We start from the raw sequence: 24202 nt of genomic DNA, 5'->3' as shown, positions 1-24202 counted from the left end.
TTAAAAATGTAAAAATATTTATTAACAAGTGCTTGGACCTTAAACTATTTTCTGTTTAATGTAAAAAAGTAAACATTGCATTTGACTAAAGCTATTTATACATATGTAGGGTTTACACCATGAAAAGATCTGAATTCAGTATCAATATCTGTTTAATATACTAGAAAAAGGAATTGGTTTATCTTTAATATACTAAACATGCACACCCTTATATGTAAACAATACATACATTTTAAAAGTGTAGTCAACTTTAAGTGATCATTGTGTTTTGTTGAAATCCAAATTGAACTGCTGATTTGCACATTTTACAGGATGTCAATTTTTTAAGTTACACATTATCTGGAAATGAATTTTTTTTTATACTCTTACAAGAGTTTGATGCTCTAATCAACTTTACAAGCATTTTAATTACAGAATACAACCAATATACATCTTAAAATATCCATAAACTTCAAATATGCATGTGAAGCAAAAAAAGTAAAAAATGAAATTCCAACACTTATGCCATTGTAGTTTAACTGTTTGGTAGACTCCTGATCCTTTTAAGAGATTAAGAAAAATATTGTAAGAAGCTGAGCAGTTACATACATTACAAAGATGCAAAAAAGCCATAAAAATAACTCCTGCAGTTCTTCAGTGAGGTACTCTACTGCAGATCCTGGAAACTGATGTTATGTATTAATTTACCATGTAAAAAGATTTAGGCAATATTTTCTATTCTTTAATGGCACAAAGTGGAGAAGTTTCCACACATTCTTAGTGAAACTTTTTTTGTATATACAGTAGTTCTAGCATATAGTTGCATTACTCCAAAGTAAAAACACTATCAGGTGATTTAGGCACAAGTTTTAGATTGTTTACAAAACAAAGACGGGACAGTTTATAAAAGCTAATATGAAATGAAATATTTTGATTTTTTTTAAAAATCTAATGAAATATTTAAATAAATTGTCCTCTGCAGTGTTATAAACAAGTATTGCACGAATGCTGACAAAACAGAGTATAAAATTGAGTAGACTAGCAAAAGTCAATCTAGTTTTTACTGCCTAGGCCAAGTACAAGTTAAATAGCATGTACAGTGAAAAAAAAGTTAGTGGCCTTTATTATTAGCAACACTGTACATTTTAAATATATGGTTAAATTCATAAGTGTCATGTTTATCTGTACTCTGTAGTATAGCTGGAAGTGCAGATAAGAATCCTTTATACAGTAATAGCAATCAAAGTGTCATTCCCTGGGTTTAAAACATTTTCAATTTGTAAATATTTCTTCTTGTTTTAAGACAAATTCACATTTGCCTATAAACATATGGCATTTTCCCCTCCCCCACTCTTAATGCAACTCAAGCAAACACCCTATAAATATAAACCCAAAGATTCATCTATAAATCTGAAACATACAGTGAATGACAAACATTTCTATTTGAGATGTGAAATGTCGTTCCACAGTGTTGTAAAAAAAGCGGACTGGACAGTTTATAGTAGTTTCTATGTGCATCTTGACCTGTTGAAGATCACCGAGCCAGCGTAGGATTCAAATGAGGCACCATACTATGGTGAGAGCTGCCACAATGCCATTCAGTATTGCCATACTATAGCCCATGTGGAAGGAATGCCCTGTCAGTCTCCTAGAGTGAAAAACAGAACGCTAATTAATACAAACAAAAACAGTAAGAATCAGAATTCACAAGGAAGTTACCCAAGGTATATTAAGGCCTTTATGGTTCTAAAAGCAGTAACTATTTAAGAGGTTTGGAAAGTGACATCTAGGTCTTCAATTCAAGACAGGCTTAGGATAGCTGATGATCACGCACCATCTGATGGCTTTTCAGGGGGTTGGCACTATCAGAAGCAAATTAGATTGTGTTGGGCTCCTAGTGAATTTCTGCCCATATTCACAAAAACCTCATAACTAGCATCCTTGTTTACCTCTCTGCTCGGACTACAGAGAACTGACTGGGCATGAAGACTGAAATACCCCTAATTTTAAGAAGGGAATATCCTGGTATGTGTGGCAGGGATGGGGGAGGGGGGTATTGTTAACTAAAAAGTGTCCCTAAGCAATAATAAAAGACAAAACTGGGATAAACAAAATTTAATCTAAATTGATAGACATGCTAGGATTTCCAAGAGGCAATAGCAGATTAAGAATTCACCAAAACCATCTTTGCCAAAGAACAGCTTACACATCACTGGCAGTATTGTTCAGCCTATCATACAAGTCCCATCTAAAGCTCAAAGGAGGGGAAGAAAATTTGCATTAAACCATGTCACAATATATTGACAAAAACAGAAGTATAAATCCCTACCCCCGCTCCCCACTTTTCTGGCCAGCAGTAGTATGCTTATTACTACAAACAGGTAGTTCTGCAAGCACCGGATCTAATTTACAAAGTACAGTTAATGCAAGCTTTGTAATAATATAACCAGAACTATATTCTCCACAATTTTGTGGCTGCAGATTCTGCCACAAAAATCTAAGCTTTCATTTAAAATACGCTGTTATGGTGCTGAAGCTAGCCTTCCATATGTAAAACCGTGCAGTCCTAACTGAGTCTACAGATTGAAACAGTAGCTGCCAAGTATGAATGGCCCTGTGTCTCAATGTAACAAACTCAGAAACTTGATGATAATGTAAAGTGACAATGATTTAACAGATGATCATTTTACCAGTTACATCCAGCTATTCCTCACTGTGGGACTCAGTGAAAAGGAACAGTCAGTAGAGCTGTTTGTAGTTAAAGACTGCTAGGATGGAAATTAATGGTTTACCATCAACCATGGTCATTCTGGCTGGTGCAGCAGCTCTCAATAGACTGATAGTGTTTGATGACAACCACACCCCTCCCCAAAACCCCACTCATTACAGTCACTTCTTATCCCTTATTGGGTGCCAACAAATGCAAAAGCTCCCTACTAGGGTGCACAAGCCTTTAGCTTTTCTTCTGGCAGACAATATGCAGTATGAGTTATCAAGACTCAATTCTATGACCATAAAAATTTGAGCAGAGAATAAATTGAAACATTCCAAAATAGAGATCAGCAGCACAAGGAATATAGGCCACATTGTATTCTTCTTTCCCACAAATAGTCAAGAACTCTGAATTTTGAAGCTGTTGCAGAAATCTCAACATGCCTCAGAAAACAAGCAGCCTTGGTGCAGAATTTAGGTCCAGCATGCTAGAGAGTAGCATGGAATAATTAAAATATAAACCAATTTTAGAGACTTAGAATATACTAAGCATTTAGAAGTGTCATATTAGTACTTTGCAAAGACTTTAGTACAACACAAAGTGACAGTTCTACGTTACCTGCAGAAAACGTGTGTCTGTGTCAGGGTCAAATCTAGGTGAAGTATCCAGAATTATAATATGCATCTCAGAACTATATTACTTCCCTTTTCTAATTGAACTAAGTCACAGATCTACCTGCAACTGACCATATTTTCTGAAGGTTTTATTTCAGGAAAACTTGATTTTGTCTCCTTAATAGTTTAACCTTGCCAAGTGCACTGTAAAAAAGAAACCATCAAATGCTTTGCAAAGTTCCTCTACAGTGCAATACAAAACAAAAGATGCAAGGATGATACATTAAGACTATGTTAAGAATGCTGAAGTTGCACAGTAACTGAAAGGCATGAATTAAGGTTGCATGCACAGGTTTAACACTGTCCACCCCTGCACTTCCATTACAATACAGTCTACTTACACAATATATTTTCTGTGGCGCACACTGAGCAAAGCTCAGCAGCTCATCTCAGTCACTGCATTTTATTTAGAAATGTACTCATGCTTAGGAGGCTAGTTACACCTCTGTCCCCTTTCTGTTCTTTCAGAGCACCTGTCTCAGGTCTCGAGCCTCTTGCCCTTACCTGCCTCAGGATGGAATCTTACAATTCTATTCAGACTGGGATTTGGGTGCACTATCCTTGTACAACAACCCCCCGCTTACCAGGCAGGTCCACCTCTGTTTGATTCTTTGGCAACCTGTGACCAGCGATATTGACCACCAGCATTCTTAAAATAAAGTGTTTTTACTTAGCAGTTGAAACAAATCATTAGAGAAAACGAGAATAAACACAGGCCAGAGAGACTGACTAGTCCAGTGGTTAGGACACTCACCTGGGAGGCTCAGGTTCCAGTCCCTGCTCCAATTACCAGTTTGTTTGTTTTTTAAATTAACATTGGAATAGCGCCAATAGGACCCAACCCAAACTTACAACCTAGAATTACCCAGTGATTAAAGTACTTCTCTAGGAAGACCTGGATTTAAGTCCCTGCTCCAAATCAGGCAGAACTGGGATTTGAACGCAGGTCTCCCACATACCGGGCCAGTGCCCTAACCACTGGGCTACTGGCTATAAGGGAACTGGAACAACCACCATAACCTCCTGTTTTTCTTGAGAAAGAGCTTTTCTGGCTTAGGCATCTACCTCCAGAAGAGGGTTCACAGCGTGAATTCCAAGCCAATTAGTACCTCCCTGAACCCCAGAGTTAGGCGCTTAACTCCCTTTGAGGCAGGGGACTTAGGCCCCATCCCTCTCTTTGGCACTTCCTACTGCCTAGCTTAGGCAGCTCCACACTTAGCATGGTGGTTTTTGTCAACCTTTCTTAGGTGCCTAACTCACCATGTGTTGTATGGAGCCTGGGCACCCAACTCAAGGCTGAGAGTTCCACAAGCTGGCAGGACAACCAAGCAGCCTACGAATTTGGCTTTACATTTTCATCAGAAAGTTCCTAGCTCTCATAGTTCCAAAGATGAATTGAATGCAAGCCCGTACTATATAGTTGTGTCTTCTTAAATCTACAAACAATGCCCCTGCTACTGCTCACTGCTTGCCCATTCTGCAGTGAAAACTGACCACAGAGATTTTCCTGATGCTTATGAAGTTCCAGCTGCTACAGTTACAAAAAAACAAAAATTCAACCCTGACAACCATCAGAACAATTTTCACTCTCCTACTGAAGGACACCCCAAATGAAGACATAGATAGAAGAAAGGTAGCAGCGACTGCACCCCTCCCACCCCCCACGCAGCTGCTGGGAAGTCTCAAATGTAGACATCTACTAGTAAACGAATATTGGAAACTGAGCCCTATGTGGGGACCACAAACAGCACCCTAATACAAGTCCCAGCATGCTCTATTTGCAAGCAACCTGGAATGGTGAGGGGTAAGCATAGCTTTTTCCTGGACAGAGGAGGTTGTAGCCAATTAGTTCGTTTTATCACTCACATATTATGTCATATGTAGTCAATGTGTGATGAACAGATACAAGTAGGATAGGACTATGGGAGTAGAAGATAGACAAGTATTTAGGAGTAATGAGTGTGTATTAGGTATATACTTGTTCATAAGCCGATTTTATTTAGTAAAAAAGGAAAGCACCAGAGACGGAGGTCGGCTTATGAATGGGTATAGAGAGGGAACGGTGGGACACAGCCCCTCCCCCCCACAGAGGGAGCAAGGAGAGGCAGCACAGCCAGCAGAGACAGAAGGGAAGAAGCAGGGCCAGAGTCTCTCTACTTCTGGCCACGCTGCTCTCCCCCCAGCCTCCAAAGCAGCTGCAGTTCTGGGGCTGGCAGGCTGCAGCCATGCCACTCGGCCCCACCCCCTAGAGCAGGCTGTGGCGGCACCGCCCAGGTGCCAGAGCACGCTGCAGCCACACCGTCCAGCCCAGCCCGCTGAAACATGCTGCGGCCGCGCTGCCCAGTCTGGTCCGTCAGAGCAGGCTGTGGCCACGCCACCCAGTCTGCCAAAGCAGCTCCAGTCAGGTCAGAGACATCCTCCCCTGGCCCTCCCCAGATAAGGTGGGAAGGGATGGGATGGGAGAGTGTGGGGGTCCCAGGCTAGGGGTGGGGTCATTTGGGGGGGTGGTCACTGGGGTTACTCCCCTGACTCCCAGCTTCTCCCCCCAAAAAAATTTCCCCACCAGTTGCTGTCCCAGCCCGTCAGGGTAAGCAGCTGGCGCGCCGGGACACTTTGTTTATTTAGGTTTACCTCCGTGCCTGCGGACGCTCGAGGTAAACAAACCATCTCGGCCCACCAGCGGCTTATCCTGATGGCCTGGAAGCCAAAGTTTGCTGACCCCTGAATTATAGGGTCGGCTTATATACGGTAAGTAAAGCAAGACTGTAATGCAAAGCCAACAGGCTAAAGTCTGTAAGATTTCAGCTTAGCCACACTAGGCCTCAGGCTTAAGGAAACTTGACATGAGTGGGTGACCTAAGACTAACCCTATGCCAATAAAACCACATGATCACTGTAAAGGATGGGCCAATAGGTGATGTTATGGAAAATAAGTCACAACATACCTGTCCAGACTGCAAGACACCTGATTGTAACATCATTGAAAGTTCTGTTTGACCACAGGTTACTCTGGAAACCAGTTGACATAAGCAGGGCACCTCAGAATTTATGGCATGTAGAAGTACAGATAAGGAAAAGGAAGGTAGAACCCTCATGCATATGCACAGGGTATTAGGCATGGTCAGAACAAGATAAGAGGTTTCCTGGTTGAGCTAAAGTAGGAAGACCACCCCAGCAGGAACCGCCCCTTGATCAATGACAACCTGTTGAGACACCCACTAGACTAATATCTTTGGGTATGTGAGTATGCTTACGGCATTGGCTATTGCTTGGGCTCTCTCTGGTTGTGTAGGGGTGCGTGTGTGTGTGAAACATAAAATACAAACAAGATTTTCTTTTACTTGCAACAGTGTTTGCCGTCATTATTTGTTCTGTGTGCGCTCCACCGTATCTCCCAATCTAAGAGAACTGTAAAGGTTAACTTTCACCCCATTTATCTGAAATCTGTAGCACCGTAGGAGCTGTGCTGACTCCCTAGAGACATTATAGTTTAACCCAGGACTACCCAGTCAATTTTAAATAGAGGCTACAGTGCCCTCAAACCTGTTTAGTCCTCTGATATTTAGGCATCTGGCAAATTTTTTTATCCCTATGTTTGAGTGTGTGCGCAGACAGAAGCAAGGGAGTGGACTATGTAAGTGTGTCTATGTAAGACAGTGACATTGACAGACAAGTTGGAGAAGTGGGTGAAGAGAAAGATCTATTTTCGTGGGAAGAGATGCAGCATACACGCTGCATGGCATCATGGAAGTTAATCCGAGGATACTGTTCTGTATTAATGACTTCAAAACATCTACATACAAATACTTGGCAGAGCCCTCACCTTTGCTGGTGTTGGTGCAGAGAAACTTCAGTGGTGGAGCCTTATTTACTGCAGTGAAGCGAGTGCCGTTATCACACACCCAGGCTGAGGTCAGATGAAATAAAAAAAGTGCATGTTCAGATGACCCAGGCCCCGTTGCTGCTCAGGGCCGCCCAGAGGATTCAGGGGGCCTGGGGCAAAGCAATTTCGGGGGCCCCCTTCCATAAAAAAAGTTGCAGTACTATAGTAACATGTATTTGGAAATGTAAAGAATAACCAGTGAAATACATTCAAAAATTAATTTGTAATAATTTGAAAATACACAAAATACATTATTTAAAAACATTAAATGTTTTAACGGTATGTAACTGCAAATGTATGCATAATGGGCTATCGCTGGGTGATGGTTGGTGCCAATGGGCTGTCGCTGCCTGGGGGTGGCGCTACTGTTGCCCAGGGCTGGGTGGGGAGCTGGGCTCTGGATCGGGGGGTGCCCGGCTCAGAGGGGCTGGGCTCAGAGCTGGGGGGTGCCCAGCTCGGAGGGGCTTACCATGCTGCTTACCCCCACCTCCCCCCTCTCCCAGAGCCTCAGTGAGCCGTGTCCAGGAGCTCCTGCCGCTCAGCCCGCCGGAGCTCACAGCCCCGCCCCCTTACCACACGGCTCCGAGCGGGAGGACCTCAGGCCCTGCCTAAGCCATGCCGCTGCAGGGCTGCTCCTGGACACGGCCCGCTGAGGCGCTGGGAGATGGGGGAAGGCAGAGGAGAGCCTCTGACATTCTCGTGGGAGCCACTGCGGGGCCCGGGGCAAATTGCCCCACTTGTTCCCCCCGGGCAGCTCTGTTGCTGCTACTTTCACATGCTTCCCTCTATTCCCATTAAGTCTCTTCCTGTGCCCTGGAGATAAACTGGAGGGATTAAAGCATAAAACCCACTGGATGCAAGAACGGTGATTTTTGAAAGGTTGTACTCTTCTCCCCTTCAAGTTTTTGGAAGGTCAGGGTCACTTCTTAGGCTGTCCCTTTTCTTCTTCTCCCCCAACAAGAGTAGCAGTGGGCCCCCATAGACACATCCTGGAAATACATTCAACATGCAGGTGCTCAATTCCCTTCTCTGTCTGAGACAAAGCAGCACCAAGGAAAAAATGCTGAGGGTATGACTGGTGCTCTGGTCCCCATATTGTCCATACGGTGACTAAAACACAACAAAAAGCGGAGTGCTGAACTTCTAGCTGGACTTTCATGAATGGGTAACTGCATTTTTGAGCCATGCTAATACAACAGTAGCTCATCACAGGCAAAGAATGATTATTTAAAAGTGGATGGACTAGAGTACATGCTGCTTCTTACAATGCAAAAGGAGGTGCATTACAAAAGCTTTTCATCACATTTAAGTATTTAAATCAAAAGATGAGAACAAGTGTGCAAACATAGCTTCAATTTTTAGTTTTGACACATTTTTGCATCAGACCAACCTTTCTAAGACATCTTCCATTGTGTAATAAGCAATGCTGCATTATTGTTGAACAGTGCCAAATTCAAGCAGGTGTGCTGATAACACTTGTCCAACTGATTTAATTTCCCATGTGACACCATATGGATTGCCAATCTGGTCTGCACACTTGAATATCAGGGAAAAATGCCAGACAAAAAAGCTCTGAGGTAATACAAAATTTAGTTTTTCCTCTATTCAATAACTGGTGGTAGAAATAGTAGATATTTAAATTAAAAGATTAAAGCAGATATTAAGCCAAACATATTCATATTGAACAGAAATACCTGAGATAGTGAACATATGGAAAAGTGCTTGTCTCAAATTGATTATAGAAAATTACATTTTCCATTTATCTATTATTTCACTCTGCAGGCAATTCCCCAGTGCAATTAGACATCATTTTGAGGACATCACATTTTACTGAACGGCATCTTCAGCAACTTTAACACAATGCTCTTTTCAGATACAGAACAGCAACAACATTTTTCCATATGTGGAAACATTTTCCCAAGCTTCTAATTCTGTGCTATGTTTGCAGAAAAAGGTTAGGGGTAAAATTTTCAAAAGGAACTCAGTGACTTTGGAGCCTAACTCCCAGTGACTTTCACTGAGGTTTAGGAATGTAGGTCACTTATGAAAATGGGATTTAGGAAGTTTGAAAAATTTACCTTAAACTTTTTTCGAGGTGAAGTCTTTCCTTGCAGCATCTAGCCTTATCCCATTACAGTCTGTAAGACAATATTTTGCCACTGTCATCTAAATGTACCCAAGACATTCCTGTAACAGTCCTTCAATCAGATCTTCAAAAATCATCTTAATTCAGGAGCAGTCTTTGTCACAGACACCCAGGAAATGGCAAAGATCAAACTTCCCATTAGCTTTTCCCACTGCAACAGGTAAAGTTTCATGTAATGTGGCACATTTGATCTTGAAAAGTGAGAACATTTGCAACAATCCTGAAATAAGTACAAATCTTTTCCATTTTACTACTTAATTCTTCTACAGTAAAATTAAACGTTGTCATGACGCCCGTTTTCTACCACTTTCTTAACTTTAGGCACACGTGTATCAAACAGATTTGTACATCTGAGGCTGGCAAATCACCAGACACCTACCTACACTCATTTGTAGGATGGAAGCTATTAGTCTACATTTACTACAGTTAGAATGAAAACCAAACCTCTGCAAATTCAACAAGGAAGTCTGAAAAGATGGAACAGCTTTTTATCTAACTGTATCATCAAATGCCCAGCCTACCTTCCAGAAGTTACTAGATTCTAGCAAACCAAGCCCTCTAACACTTCATAACTTCACCAACTCACTTCTAGCCACTCCCCTTATCTTCTAGGCAGCTGTGTAACTTTAACAACATAGCAAAACATTTGATTGTCTCAGCTTCCTTTTAATCTTAGAATACTTACAGTTTTCATGCACACAGATTAAAACTAGAGCCCAATGATTCTAATATCAAAGAGCTTTCAAACAGGATATGTTCACATACATACTTTAGTATCAAAAATTCAAAAAAGCAGAAACATTACCAGGTTGTCTTTTTAGGGAAAAGTGAAAAGTTTTCCCAATCTGGTGTATGAACCTGACCAAAGCTATCTCAACTCCAAAAATAGACACAGAGAGTAGCAGAATTCTTCATATTTAAGGATGATTGGTACCCTTCCTTTGTTAAATAAGGTATTGATAAGATCTCTTAAGCATCAGGCACACCTTGTGTTTTAAAGAACTAAGATGGGCAACAGCATGAACTACAGATGAGCCTCATGGAAACCAAAAACATCCTTATCAAAAACCAGCTGAGACATTGAAAGCCCAGGACTAGCACATTATAAAGATCCAGAAGACTAGTCTGGAGCTGATCTAACTTAGATGTCAAAGCTCACAAAAGCGATTACCTGAAGGAACTAATACAACAAAGTAATTTTTATGTTAAAGTAGTTCCTCGTCACATCTATTTGGGAGTATAACTTTTGGCCTTGATCATAGCTTTTGTTTACACACAGAAAACCCATGCAAGATAAGAATTTAAGCAGCTTCTCATCTCTTCAATCAGAACTCTAGTTGCTTCAAACTGTGCATATGACCCTCAAAGTGCATGGCCTCTCAGCACAAGATAACAAGAAAACTAATTTCAACTGAATATGCAAGTGTTAGGTTTCAGAGAAAACCCAGTTAGTGGATATCATGATGCACTGAGAAATCAAGAGAATGTACTCCAAAGGGAAATCAGACTCTATACCAATGCTGTATTAGTCTTGTAGAAATAGCATACAATCTATCAAGCAATGAATTTCTCCTCCTGAAAGAGACAGCCTATGCTTAGACAGTAATCAAGCTGAATTGCAGAAGTTATTGCCTAATTTATCCTTTAGGGTTTTTTTAAACATTTCCCTCATACTAGATATGTTAACCAGACCAGCAGTTCTCAAACTGTGGGTTGGAACCCCAAAGTGAGTCACAACCCCATTTTAACAGGGTCGCGAGGGCTGGCTTAGACTTGCTGGGGCCCAGGGCCAAAGCCAAATCTAAAGCTTGAGAAGGCTTCTGCCCTGGGCGGTGGGGCTCAGGTTACAGGCCCTCTGCCTGGGGCTGAAGCCCTTGGGCTTCAGCTTTGGCCTGGGGTGGTGGGGGTAGGGCTTTGCCCCCCCACCCAGGGTGGTGAGGCTTGGGCTTTGGCCCCACTGCAGAGGGCAGCAGGGCTCAGGCTTCGGTGCCCCATCCTGGAGTCATGTAGTAATTTTTGTTGTCAGAAGGGGGTCACGGTGCAATGAACTTTGAGAACCCCTGAACTAGACTGTAGTTTAAAAAGACTTTTCTAAAAAAACGGGGGGAGCAGCAGAAACCTTGTAGTGTTGGTTCCTTTCATTCCACAATGAGTTTTTCCTCGGACATCAGTAAAATGTCCACAAATCATCTTTAGTTTCATTTTCTACTACTACGATTCTTGATTAAAAGAATGTGGCTCTAGTGTCTTGTCAATTGCTCTGGCCTTTTTATTCTTGCACTTTCATCCTTAGCTTCATTATTTGTCCTTTCAATCATATTTCAGCCAAGCCAAGCTTAAAAGTTCTCACATACAGAAGATGTAAAATAAAATAGCAATCTTATTTTAAAAAAACACCCACCATCATTTGTCACCCCGTGTCTAAAGGCGTCAAAGCTTTATAAAACATTTTTTCATGGTATTAAACTAGATAATATTTGCTTCTTTGATTTAGCATGGTTCTCTTGAGCAATTAGTGACATACACATGGCACTCTGGTAGCATAAATATAATCTAAAGTCAAACAAGCATAGAACCACTCAGGCCACAGGGACATGGTGTGAAATATGCCATATTATTATTATGAACGAAATTCTTCATTTTGAAGATCTAGTACAATGGTAAATTATCTACTTTTATTATATGTGAACAGGAATTCTGCCAAAAAGCAGAAAATGTGAAAGATTCCAGCATTCTTGGGTGGGAATTATAAGCAAGTGATTTTATGAAAAGCTAAGACCAAAAAAAAGCCAGTTGAACGTTTGGTAACAGGGAAATTTCCATTCACATATAGCACATAAAACCACCAAAATACTTTTATGTGTTATTCATAAATACAAAAAAATCAAGACTGTGCACATGAAACTGGTGGGTTACCTAAAGTTAATGGGAAAAGGGCTTTTGTTAATTTCTTCCATTTTTTGGATATACTTTTGTATTGCACTTTCCCTCAACTCTGTAGTCTGATACATATCACATCTTATTCTTGTTTGGAATCCTTACTCTTGGGGGGGATTCTGTGTGACTGCAGAAAACGCCTCCACCCCTGCAGAATTCCTGTACTTCAGAAAACATCAGGGAAGCAAAGGGAAGCCATGCGGGTGGGGGAAACCATGGGCACAGATTTTTGGGGGGAATGCCCCCCTCCAAACAGAGGCAAGGCATGGGGGGGGGCCACATGGGATTACATGCCACTGCCTCTCTCCCTCATTTCTGCAAGCACAGAGCTGCCCAGCTGAAGGCTCAGCTGACTCTGCAGCTGGACGCCATATCCTAGGTCCTAGTGCCAGTTATGGTCCCCTTCTGCGTGCTGGGAGCGTTCGTGTTTTCTATGCAACAGTGAGTGCCAGTGGTGGGGCTGGAATGGGGCAGGGGGATGGGGAAGAAAAGGGAATACGGGAATCGCGGGGGGAAGTGGTAGCCCAGCTTGCGGCATCCCCTCAGCAGCAGCTGGGGCTCCCCCATTAAGCAGGCCCATTGAACCCTCACCCTGACAAGGCCTACCCTGCTTCACCTGGGCCCTTCTGACGAAACCCCCACCCCAAAAGATCCCCACCAGCCGCACCTGAACCCCCACCCTATCAAGCCCCACTCTCCTGGAATCCGGAACCCCACCCCATCAAGCCCCACTCCCCTGGCACCCGGACCCCCCCTCCCTGAATCCCACACACCGACCCCCTGCCAAGCCCCATCTCCCCACATCAGCCCCCCCTGCTGAGCCCCAACCACCTTCACTTGGACTCCCTGCAGAGTTCCATTGCCCCTGCACCTGGAACACCACAATAAGACCCTGTGCACCCAGATCTCCCACTGAGCCGCTCACACCCAGACTGCCCCACACAGAAACCTCTCACCCCACACCTGGATCCCCCCACACTAAGCCCCTCCACACTTGGATACTGCTGGGCTAAGCCTGCCCACACCCGGTGCAGAACCCCGGGAGGTTTCTAGGGCAGACCCCGCCCTTGCACTGTGTCAGGGTCAGGTGCAGCCTCACTACCAAGTCCCTGTACTGGGGGAGGTGGGGGCTTCAGGGTCATCTCCTACCTCAATGCAGTCAGTGGCCTGTGCTCCCCACTGCCATGCTGGAGCCACATTTATTTGACAAAATAAATTTGCAGAATTTTAAAATATTGTGTGCATAATTTTTGGCGCATAATTTTTATTTTTTTGGCACAGAATTCCTTCAGGAGTAAATCCTGTGTGCAAGCAGCCACAATTTCTCCCAGCACTAATGGTAGCAGCTTCAGAACTGCTGGCTCCAAGGAGCAAGAGTCTAAATTTTTCAAAAGCATCTATTAATTTCAGATGCTTCCATTTTTCATTACCCCACCTGAGACACCAAGGGCCTGATTTTCCAGATGTGATGAGCACCAATGGTTTCAATAGACTTTGATGGAAGTTATGGATGTTTAGCACCACTGCAAACAGGGCCCTGTGTGGCTTAAGTTGAACACTCGGAGGCATCCAACTCAGGCTTAACTCAGCATGTAAAAAGTTTCTGGTACTCAAAAATGAACATCCCCCCTCTTTAGTTCTATTATAACCAGCCATATGATATCTGTTCATTAATTCATAGCTTGAAGAACCCTATTCCATGCAGAGGTGGCCCTCTAGAACTATAAAAGGAACATTTAATATTGTATTCATTCTCAATTTCACAGTGCTTTAGGAAAGAAACTGTTTTAGTCATTTATATGGAATACATGGGCCCAAAGAGTCAATGGTGTTAATATAACCCAGTTACTGTTCAACATTAAACAGTTTTAAACAAGGTTCAGTATAGAGAGACCTCAACCTGCTTAGTACCATGGCAAACATACCATTAAACATCCTTTTAACCTTTAATAACGGTTCTGTCTGTCTTAAAGCATTTGAAATGTAAACTATTACAATAAGGCTTTCATTTTAACAACATCCCTTGTTCTCCCCTTTCCTTTTAGCTAGTGAGTTTTTTAAAAGGAAACCCCTCCCTTGGTTTACAGTCTCTTAGACAGTAATAACTGTCATTTTGGGGGAAAAGAGAAGTTAGTGGTGACAGGCTGAAGCTGTCCTCACTGCTGCTGTGTCCTAAGAAGATTAACACACCAGAGGAAAGAGAAAAGAACAGCAAAGACAGAAAATAAAGCTTCTGTCTCTGGTGCTGATTCTCACTTGCAACCTCACTGCCAGAAAAAACACAGGCCAAGCACACATCTATCAACCATTCCGAGAGATGGCAAACCCATAAGCATTGGACTGTTTAGGGCACTGCTTTTAGCAGTTTTTTCTGGTCAGAGGCACATAACACTGTTGAAAAATATACCATCTTGGCTGGCTAAGCCAGACTCTTATTAGAAAGAAGGGAAAGGAGAGGGATAGGAAAGAAGATATAAGGTAGGGAAGGAAAAGGACATGTGTGGGAGGGAAGAAGACAGTCTCACATCCCAGGTGGTGGCTGGGATTCAGCTCGAGCCAGTAGAGGTGGTTAGGTCATCTGGGGGACTCTCTCTGGCCTAGTCTTGTCAGGACATCTCTTAGGATCAGGATGACAAAAGCCTGAGGTCCCAGAAGATGGTGAGGATGGCGGCCATCATGGTAAAGCTTTTCTCCAAAAAACTCTTTAAGGACCTTGTAATGCCGTGCCACTCACCTCTTGCAAGCACCCCCGGGTTCAACTGCATGTGCCTGCACTTCCTCTCTGCCTTGTGGTGAGTCTTCAGCAAACCAGCCCTCCGGCCAAGTCACACACAGTCTGTACGTGAGCCAAAAATCAAACCCCTTCCGGGATACAAATCCAACCCCTTCCGGGATACAAATCCGACCAGGCCTATCTCAAAGCCCTCAATAATGTCTCTACCTGCAGCCCTATCCCTGGGCTCACTCCTCAATCAATCCAGCAGGACCTATCGCAGTACCCTGGTCCAAACTGTCTGTCAGCCCATTCAGGGCTCCCTCAAATTGTCCCTGCTCTTCAAGCAGTCCTGGCCCTGTTGTGGGGACATGTCCCCCAGGGCTCCCTCCATGGAGATTCTTCACTTCTCTGGGCCTTTCTGGCCCCAGCTCTTCAGCTGGGCCACTAAAAGAGTTCAGTTCTGCTTCTGGGATTTATCAAAGTCCAGGTCACTTTCCCCCAGCCTAGGGACCCTATAGATAGAAGCTGTCCACTGTGTCCCTTTAACTAAGCTGCGTTGCTGCTACAGTTCCCTAGGCCACTTCCCCAGCTCACTTTTCACCCTTACCTCAGGGCCTTGTCCTGGCTGAGTCCCAGCAGCCAGCCTGAAACTCCTTCCTGTCCCAGCCTCCCACTCCTGGTCTCTGCCAGGACTGCTCTGTCCGAGGTCCTGTAGATCCCTCAGCCAACCAGGCACACCATCCACACTCCTCCAGCTCCAGCAAGGAACTGATCTCTGCTCTGCACTGCAGTTCCTTTTATATGGGCCTGCTGGGCTGCTCCCTACAGCTCATCTCTGATTGGCTGCGTCCCATGCCATGACTCTAGGCCACTTAGAGGAGACTGCCCTTTTCTGGGGCATGGTGTGGCAGGGCCACAAGGCCTCCAGCAGGGGGCCTCAGGGCCTAGTCCACCCCATCACAGACCCCAAAAGGGAGTGATGGGTGGTGGAATAGCCTATCCTCTCACTGGTTTGTCCACCAATTAGGCCTAGTTTCTGACATACCAATTTCAGTTCACTGATTTTGGTCTCATTGTGTTCTTGTTTATAAGGCATAATCTTAACAATCCTTGAATTATATCAGTAGGCCTTTTTGTTTGGACTAATTTAGTCTCTTTTGCACGTTATCTCATCAACGTTGGTTATAGGTTATTGTAAGTTCATAAAATATTACACTTTTTTGTTTTTACACAGTTGAGCTCACAGTCTGGGTAAACCTGTAGGCCCAATTATTGCAACAAACAAAGTACTTTGGACCCTAACCAGCTTTTTTCAGTGTAGATAAAAATATTTAAAACCATCATAATTAAGGAGTGATATTTAATTGTTTAATACTTCTTAATCCTAGCAAAATACTGAGCGTTAACAGTAGAACTCTAAAATACACCTTTAAAGAGGTTTTTCCAACCAGGTGCTCGTGGTTTGGTTACTGAATTTTAAGGTGAATACACCCTGAAGCTCCATAGAGGAGACGCTTAATACCCTTCTGGTATGGAAGCTATTTTGCGTGCAAGCACCCACTCTGCTGGCCAGATTACAAAATGCATTGCTTTATCTGCCATTTTTTGGCATTGTAAAATTTATGTGAATATAAGGTTGTAAAGTTCTCAGACCAATTTAAAAAAAAAGAGTAACTTGCCATCAAGATTTTTATTTTTACTTATATAAATAAAAAATAAAAATCTTGATAGCAAGTTACTCTTTTTTACAGATTACTGTGGAAATATATTTAAAATGTTTACATCTATAAAATGAATTTTAAATATATTTCCAACTAAAAAAGTTAACTTCATTTGCGTATTTGGTTTTTAACACTATTCTAACTAGCTTAATGTTCCATAGTAACAAGAAAACCAGTTTTAACGCTCCTTCCCCCCCCTACCCCTGGTTCTGTGTTTAAAAGCATATACTGTATGTACATGTTTTGCTGCTTTCATTATAGAAAGTATGCTATTAGTATATTTACCCTTTCAAAACAAATACGTCAATTAATATACAAAAAGGTGAAAAACTATACTGAGAATTAAATAGAATTTCAAAACTGGAAACATTATGACCCAACATGAATATACAAAATATTGTCCAAATATTCTATTATAGGGGCTGTTCATTTTATAAAGCATAAAAGACATGCTATATTAATAAGGCAGTCTTAGTCAGATATTTTAACAGTAAAAATGATCAAACGATTTGCCTAGCATTCCTTAATGATATCACTCATGCTTAGTATTTTGTGTGTTTAGAGTAGCAGTTAAACAAGTATCTTTGTATTCTTATGAAAATGTGTTAACATTTTTTCCCCCATTATTGGCAAAAGATTAAACAGTGAAGGAATTTTTATCTGACAACTTATTTCACTGAAAATTGTTGTAAAGTCAATTCACGTAAAAAAATTAAAAAAAAACAAAAAAAAACTGAAACACACCAATTCGAATACTTGGCAATTTCAAAAGAGAAGTTAGAATTGGTTACAGGTACTACACTTGCCACAAAGCTCCTCTGCTAATTTTTGTGGTTTTAGTCATATTTTCCTATTTTAAAATGAATCTTACATATTGCTGCATAAAACACCCAACTAATAAAAACCAGAGAAAAATTATTTTCTATAATTTCATTTGGATAAAACTCAGATTTCAGTTGTAACCATAGATAAAAGTTTTCACAAATAAGTGTGAATTTAAGTTCATTATGTCCATTTAAAGAAAGTCAAAATTTAAACATTAAATATTATCACTTGAAATACTTTATTTCCATATTTAAAAGAATATAAATCAGTTTACTTGGTTGTTGGATATTCTTTTTCTGCATATTAGAGTTTCTCTCAAGCAAACTTTCGAATTAAACAATTTAAAGGAATTTTGAAGCTCTTCTTGATTTGCAACGGTGGCCTCAGCTTCTTGGTTTAGACAGGATTTATGCACCAATATCATGAATGGGAGTCAGACAACAACAAAAACATCAACAACAAAAACCAAGGGAGTACTCCTGCCTCAAACCAGGAAACTGAGGCAAGGCTGGGTATCAGTTTACAGGCTAGTTTTAAAACCTCAGTCTACTAGACATATTATTAAACAGTCAGTCAAACTGTTTTGGAAAGGTCCAGAATCATTCTAATCTTAACACTAGTTCTAGATCAGAATTGCTTATTTTATTGCTGCTTAAATTGCTACTAACAAAAAAATAGAAATACTAGATAAAGAAACTGGACTAGGCAGTAACTGAAGCAACTGTAAAACGTCTTTTTAAACTAAGTTCACCACAAGAGAAGCCAGAATCAGAAAGTCTATTAACTTTGATATATTTTCACAGAAGAGCTCAAAGTTGAGATTCAACTATCTTAAAGTACATATGTGAAAGGTCACATCATTCCAGTTTTAGAAACCTTTATTTGTAGTAACCAAGTTTATTTCCAAATGCTTATAAAGTTATGAAAGTATAACCCAACTTCTTTCAAGTTTATTTTTGACTTAAAAATACAAGCTTAATCACATGAAACTCATATTCTAGTCATAAAGTCATCTCTCACATTTCAGGTTACGTTTGAGGACTAGCTGGATGCTACAGTAATACCTCAAATTTTGTCTCAAGTGTAAGAACAAAAAATAAATAAAAAGAGCCATATTTATTTGTGTGTGTGTGTGTGTGTGTGTGTGTGTGTGTATATATATATATATATATATATATATATATATATATATATATATATATATATATATATATAAAAAAAATAAAAATCTGGATATGCAAGAGTCTCTTAAAATACTAAAATTGTCTAATAATGTGTGGTTAGTTTGGTGCAGTCTGTTTAATAACCCCGCTTCATTACAGGAATCCTTAATTCTCCTCTACCAGAGTACTACATCAACTTGCTTTATCATATTGATGGAGACTGCTTCACTTGATGTAAAGAGGTGTATTAAAAACAAAATAGATTTCAGCAGACTACTGCCCATATAAGTAGTCAAAACAGCTACAACTGGAGCAAACAGTACCCTCCCTTTGACAGGCAAGACCAGCCTGTCCAATTTTAATTAAACAGGATGTATATTTATTTTTTTAAATCTCTATTGTTGGTACCCTAAGGACTGGAATGCTTAATATATCATCTAGTATTCACCAAGGCCAAGTCTACACTACAAAATTAAGCCAACCTAAATTATGCTGACATGAATCAATTTAACATGTCCACACTGCATTCCTTCTGTCAGTGGTGCATGTCCTCACCAGAAGCGCTTGCACCGATTTAACTGCCAGTTCCTGTGTCCTCCAGATCAGTTAAGGCACACTAAGGGCACGTCTTCACTACTCGCCGGATCGGCGGTTAGCAATTGATCTATTGGGGATCGACTTATCGCGTCTAGTGAAGACGCGATAAAATCAATCCCTGATGGCTCTGCCGTCGACTCCGGAAATCCACCGCGGCAAGAGGCGGAAGCAGAGTCGATGGTGGCGCGGAGGCAGTCGACTCGCCGCCGTCCTCACAGCCAGGTAAGTCGACCTAAAATACGCAACTTCAGCTACACTATTCACGTAGCTGAAGTTGCGTATCTTAGGTCGAGACATCCCCCCCCCCCCGTAGTGTAGACCTAGCCTAACAGAGCAACATGAAACTTGCACAGCCACTGCTCATATTGTATCTATTGTGTCTTGTGACTAGTTAGGCTGCCAATCCAATCCTTGGAATTACATTTATTTTTTAATAAGTACTTACTTGAATCGTGCAGGTGAAAGTGGAGTCGGAGGAAACATTCCTGGTTCAAAGGAATCAAAATAAGTCACCGTCCAAGAAAAGCTGCAGCATGAGAGCCCTGTCATCAAGGCTAGAACAAACAGACCCCAAAATCCTTCACAGGGAATAAAGAAAAGTTGCTATAAGTTTAACACTAAATTTCAGAAGGTTTTCTACAGAACACAACGTTGCAATATAGCACAAATGTTCTACACCCCTGAAACAAAATGGTACATTTCTAGTTCTTTTTATCTTAATCATATACCGTTTAGAGAGACAAGGTGGGTGAGGTAATATCTTTTAATGGACCAACTTTTGTTGCTGTGTGAGAGACAAGCTTTTGAGCTTACACAGAGCTCTTCACCTGAAGAAGAGTCATAGACTTTAAGGTTAGAAGGGACCATTATGATCACCTATCTAGTCTGACCTCCTGCACAATGCAGGCCACAGAATTTCACCCACCCACTCCCGCAACAAACCCCTAACTTATGTCTGAGCTGCTGAAATTCTCAAATCACCTTTTAAAGACTTCAAGGTGCAGAGAATCCTCCAGCAAATGACCCATGCAGCAGAAGGCAGCGAACCCCCCCCAGGGCCTCTGCCAATCTGCCCTGGAGAAAAATTCCCCAAATATGGCGATCAGCTAAACCCTGAGCATGTGGGCAAGACTCACCAGACAGACACCCAGGAAAGAATTCTCTGTAGTAACTCAGATCCCACCCCATCTAACATCCCATCACCGGCCATTGGGCATATTTACTACTAATAGTCAAAGTTCAATTAATTGCCAAAATTAGGCTATCCCATCATACCATCCCCTCCACAAACTTATCAAGCTTAGTCTTGAAGTCAGATATGTCTTTTGCCCCCACTGCTCCCCTTTGAAGGCTGTTCCAGAACTTCACTCCTCTGATGGTTAGAAACCTTCATCTAATTTCAAGTCTAAACTTCCTGATGGCCAGTTCATATCCATTTGTTCTTGTGTCCACATTGGTACTGAGCTTAAAGAATTCCTCTCCCTCCCTAGTATTTATTCCTCTGATATATTTGAACCTCCTTTCATAAGACAAGTTTTCCATTCCTCAGATCATCCTAGTAGTCCATCTCTGTACCTGTTCCAGTTTGAATTCATCCTTCTTAAACATGGGAGACCAGAAATGTACAAAGTATTCCAGATGAGGTCTCACCAGTGCCTTGTATAACAGTACTAACACCTCCTTATCTCTACTGGAAATACCTCGCCTGATGCATCCCAAGACCACATTAGCATTTTTCATGGCCATATCGCATTGGCAGCTCATAGTCATCCTGTGATCAACCAATACTCCGAGGTCTTTCTCCTCCTCTGTTACTTCCAACTGATGAGTCCACATCTTATAACAAAAATTCTTGTTATTAATCCCTAACTGCACAACCTTGCACTTTTCACTATTAAATTTCAGTTACTCCAGTTTACAAGGTCATCCAGATCTTCCTGTATGATATCCCGGTCCTTCTCTGTATTGGCAATACCTTCCAGCTTTGCGTAATCCGCAAACTTTATTAGCACACTACCACTTTTTGTGCCCTGGTCAGTAATAAAAAGATTAAATAAGATTGGTCCCAAAACTGATCCCTGAGGAACTCCACTAGTAACCTCCCTCCAGCCTGACAGTTCACCTTTCAGTATTACCAGTTGTAGTCTCCCCTTTAACCAGTTCCTTATCCACCTTTCAATTTCCATATTGATCCCCATCTTTTCCAATTTAACTAATAATTCTCCAGGTGGAACCGTATCAAATGCCTTTCTGAAATCGAGGTAAATTAGATCCACTGTGTTTCCTTTGTCTAAAAAAATCTGTTACCTTCTCAAAGAAGGAGATCAGGATGGTTTGGCATGATCTACCTTTTCTGTGTCAGCTCAAAAGCGTGTCTCTCACACACCAAAAAGAAGTTGGCCCAATAAAAGATATTACCTCACCCACTTGTCTCTCTAATATCCTGGGACCAACATGGTTACACCACCTCTCCATATACCATTTAATTGTTATCTATAGTTCTGTGTACCAATAAAAAAAAAAAAAAAACTGAGCAGAAACCTTTGCAAAAGTGAAAGTTAAGTGATTTAAACTCAATCTAAAATTGCTCTATGTTTTTAGACTAGCTCCAGGCTTTAGACCCAGGGAGAGCGCCGAGATTCTAGCTACAAGAGGAGCTCTGGTTTCAACCCCAGCGCTCCCCCTCTAGTTAAAGCCCTGAGCCCCGGCACCCTCCACCGGCTGAAATCCAGAGCAGAGCCATGGGGAGCCCCAACTCCAGGCGCCCCCCGCGGGTCTAAAGCTGGGAAATGGAGCCGTGGGGCTGAAGCCCCAAGCCCCAGCACTCCTCCCAGGTCTAAAGCCCTGCCCCCACAGGAGCACCAGGGCTCAGAAGCCCCAAATGCTGCCCAGAGCCCTGACCACCCCTGCACCTTGCGGCTGCAACTCCCACCCCCCCCCCCCCCCCGGGCTGAAGCCCGTAACATCTTGTTCAGAGTTACGGCACATTTCAGAGTTACGAATAACCTCCATTCCCGAGGTATCCGTAACTCTTAAGTTCTACTGTATGGCCATTCTTATGTTATGTTTAGGGCCCTACCAAATTCACGGACCATGAAAACTGGTCTTTTGTGTGCTTTTACTTTATACTACACAGATTTCATGGGGGAGACCAGCGTTTCTCAAATTGGGGATCCCTGACCCTAACGGAAGTTGGGGGGGGGGTCACAAAGTTATTTTAGGACATTGCCACCCTTACTTCTGTGCTGCCTTCAGGGCCGGGTGGCCGGAGAGTGGTGGCAGCTAACTGAGGGCCCAGCTCTGCAGGCAACAGCGCAGAAGTAAGGGTAGCAGTACCACAACACCCACCCCCAATAACCTTGCAACCCCCCCTCCCCTCAACTGTTTTTTGGGTCAGGACCCCAACAATTAAAACACAGTGAAATTTCAGGTTTAACTGGCTGAAATCATGAAATTTAAAATTTTTGAAATCCTATGGCCATGAAATTGACCAAAATGGACCCTGAATTTGGTAGGGCCCTAGTTATTGTCTTAAGAATAAAGGACAAGATACATGCATGCACTGTATGTCGTTTTCGGCTAGTTATGACAGTAAATTCTCAACTTCCTCTGAGGAAAGTATCTACCAAATGTGAAAGAGCCAGTTGTGTGTTTGCAGAGAACAAAATAAAACAGGCAGCTTTTTCATGGTTAGATTTCAGCCTGGGGGAATTAAAAACAAACAAAACAAAAAAAATCCAACCCCCTCCTCCACCTATGAGATAATGAATGTAAAATAATTTCTTCCATATTCCAATTTTTACAAATAAGTGGAGAGAAGTATGTACTTAACATAAAAGTTCCTTGTGAGCTCTACATGGATTAGGTTCTGGCTATACAAGGCACTCTCCACCACCTGCTTCTGGGGCAGTGTCAGAAATAGTAGACATGCCCTACCAATAAATGAACTGAGTCACAAGCTCCCCCTTGTTGTCCAAAGAACCCGAGTGTTTACTCAATATGGCTGTTATTTAAGACAAGGTGTTTTTTAGCCTCCTTTGAACTGCAGAAGCACTGAAAGAATCATACGAATGCATACCTAGCAAGCCAGTTTCTATACCATCTTCATTCTTCTCTTTCTCGGAGCGCAAATCTACAGAGGAAGGAATCAGTTATGAAACAGCAGTTTCAGAAAACACCAGCAGGTGCTCACTGTGCCGCAGCTACCCGCCGGTTCTCTGAGTAGTCTGTCCTTAAGAAGGGACAGTTACTAGTATCCCAAAACTACACTCCTGCCTCTCTGCCAGGCCCGCGCCCTACACCACGGCACCCGCAGCGCTGGGCTCGGACTGGCGGGACCCGGTTTTAATCCCCACCTCACCGAAACGACCCCCGCCGTGGCCGGGGAAGACACCCCGGCTGCAAGCGGGACCGATCCCCCCAACTCACGAGTCCTGCAAGGGCAGGGACCTCGGGTCGCGGGCAAAAGCGGTCCCCTCACCTTTGAGCACGAGGCAAGCGATGGCCAGGAGGAAGGCGAGGGCGGAGACGGCCAGGAGGCAGCACAGCATCGAGCAGGCCCGGGCCGGCCAACGTTTCCCCCCCGGCGGAGCCATCGACACGCCATTCCGCTTGTGGGACAGCGGCGGCAACGGGGCCCCGCCCTGGGACACAGAGACACCGCTCACTGCCTCCTCCTCCTGCAGCAGCTCGGCCTGCAGACTCCGAGCCACCACTCCGCCCCCCAGCCAGGGCGTCCCGGGGGTCGCCCCCCGCCTGCTGAACCTGCCCATCCGCCCGCTGTCGCCCACAGCCAGGGACATGGCGGAGCCTGGAAGCCGCCCGGCCGGGAGGCGCGAAACACGGGCC

The 24202-nt window shown here is 42.8% G+C and overlaps 1 protein-coding gene across 5 annotated transcripts; it reads right to left on the bottom strand.

Annotated features, from left to right (window-relative positions):
• On the bottom strand, window positions 1–24156 carry ARL6IP6 (ADP ribosylation factor like GTPase 6 interacting protein 6). 5 transcript variants are annotated; one of them, XR_010591567.1, is made up of 7 exons: window positions 23835–24156; window positions 23433–23486; window positions 19800–19932; window positions 9328–9387; window positions 8101–8238; window positions 7190–7273; window positions 36–1627 (listed from the first exon to the last, which is right to left on the bottom strand). XR_010591567.1 is itself a non-coding variant. In XM_005296468.5 (4 exons), the coding sequence occupies exons 1-4, from the start codon at window positions 24154–24156 to the stop codon at window positions 1534–1536; spliced, it is 603 nt and encodes a 200-aa protein (XP_005296525.1). In that variant the 3' UTR covers window positions 1–1533. The 5 variants fall into 5 exon arrangements, 1 of the variants encoding a protein (XP_005296525.1); XR_010591568.1 differs by lacking the exon at window positions 8101–8238 and having other exon boundaries at window positions 1–1627; window positions 7190–7409; XR_010591566.1 differs by lacking the exon at window positions 8101–8238 and having other exon boundaries at window positions 1–1627.
• Window positions 24157–24202: the final 46 nt, after the last annotated feature.

This window comes from Chrysemys picta, chromosome 11, assembly GCF_011386835.1.
Source record: "Chrysemys picta bellii isolate R12L10 chromosome 11, ASM1138683v2, whole genome shotgun sequence".
Classification (NCBI taxonomy): domain Eukaryota; kingdom Metazoa; phylum Chordata; order Testudines; family Emydidae; genus Chrysemys; species Chrysemys picta.
The sequence above is the reverse complement of the archived record's forward strand: the minus strand, read 5'-3'. Positions and strand labels throughout refer to the sequence as shown.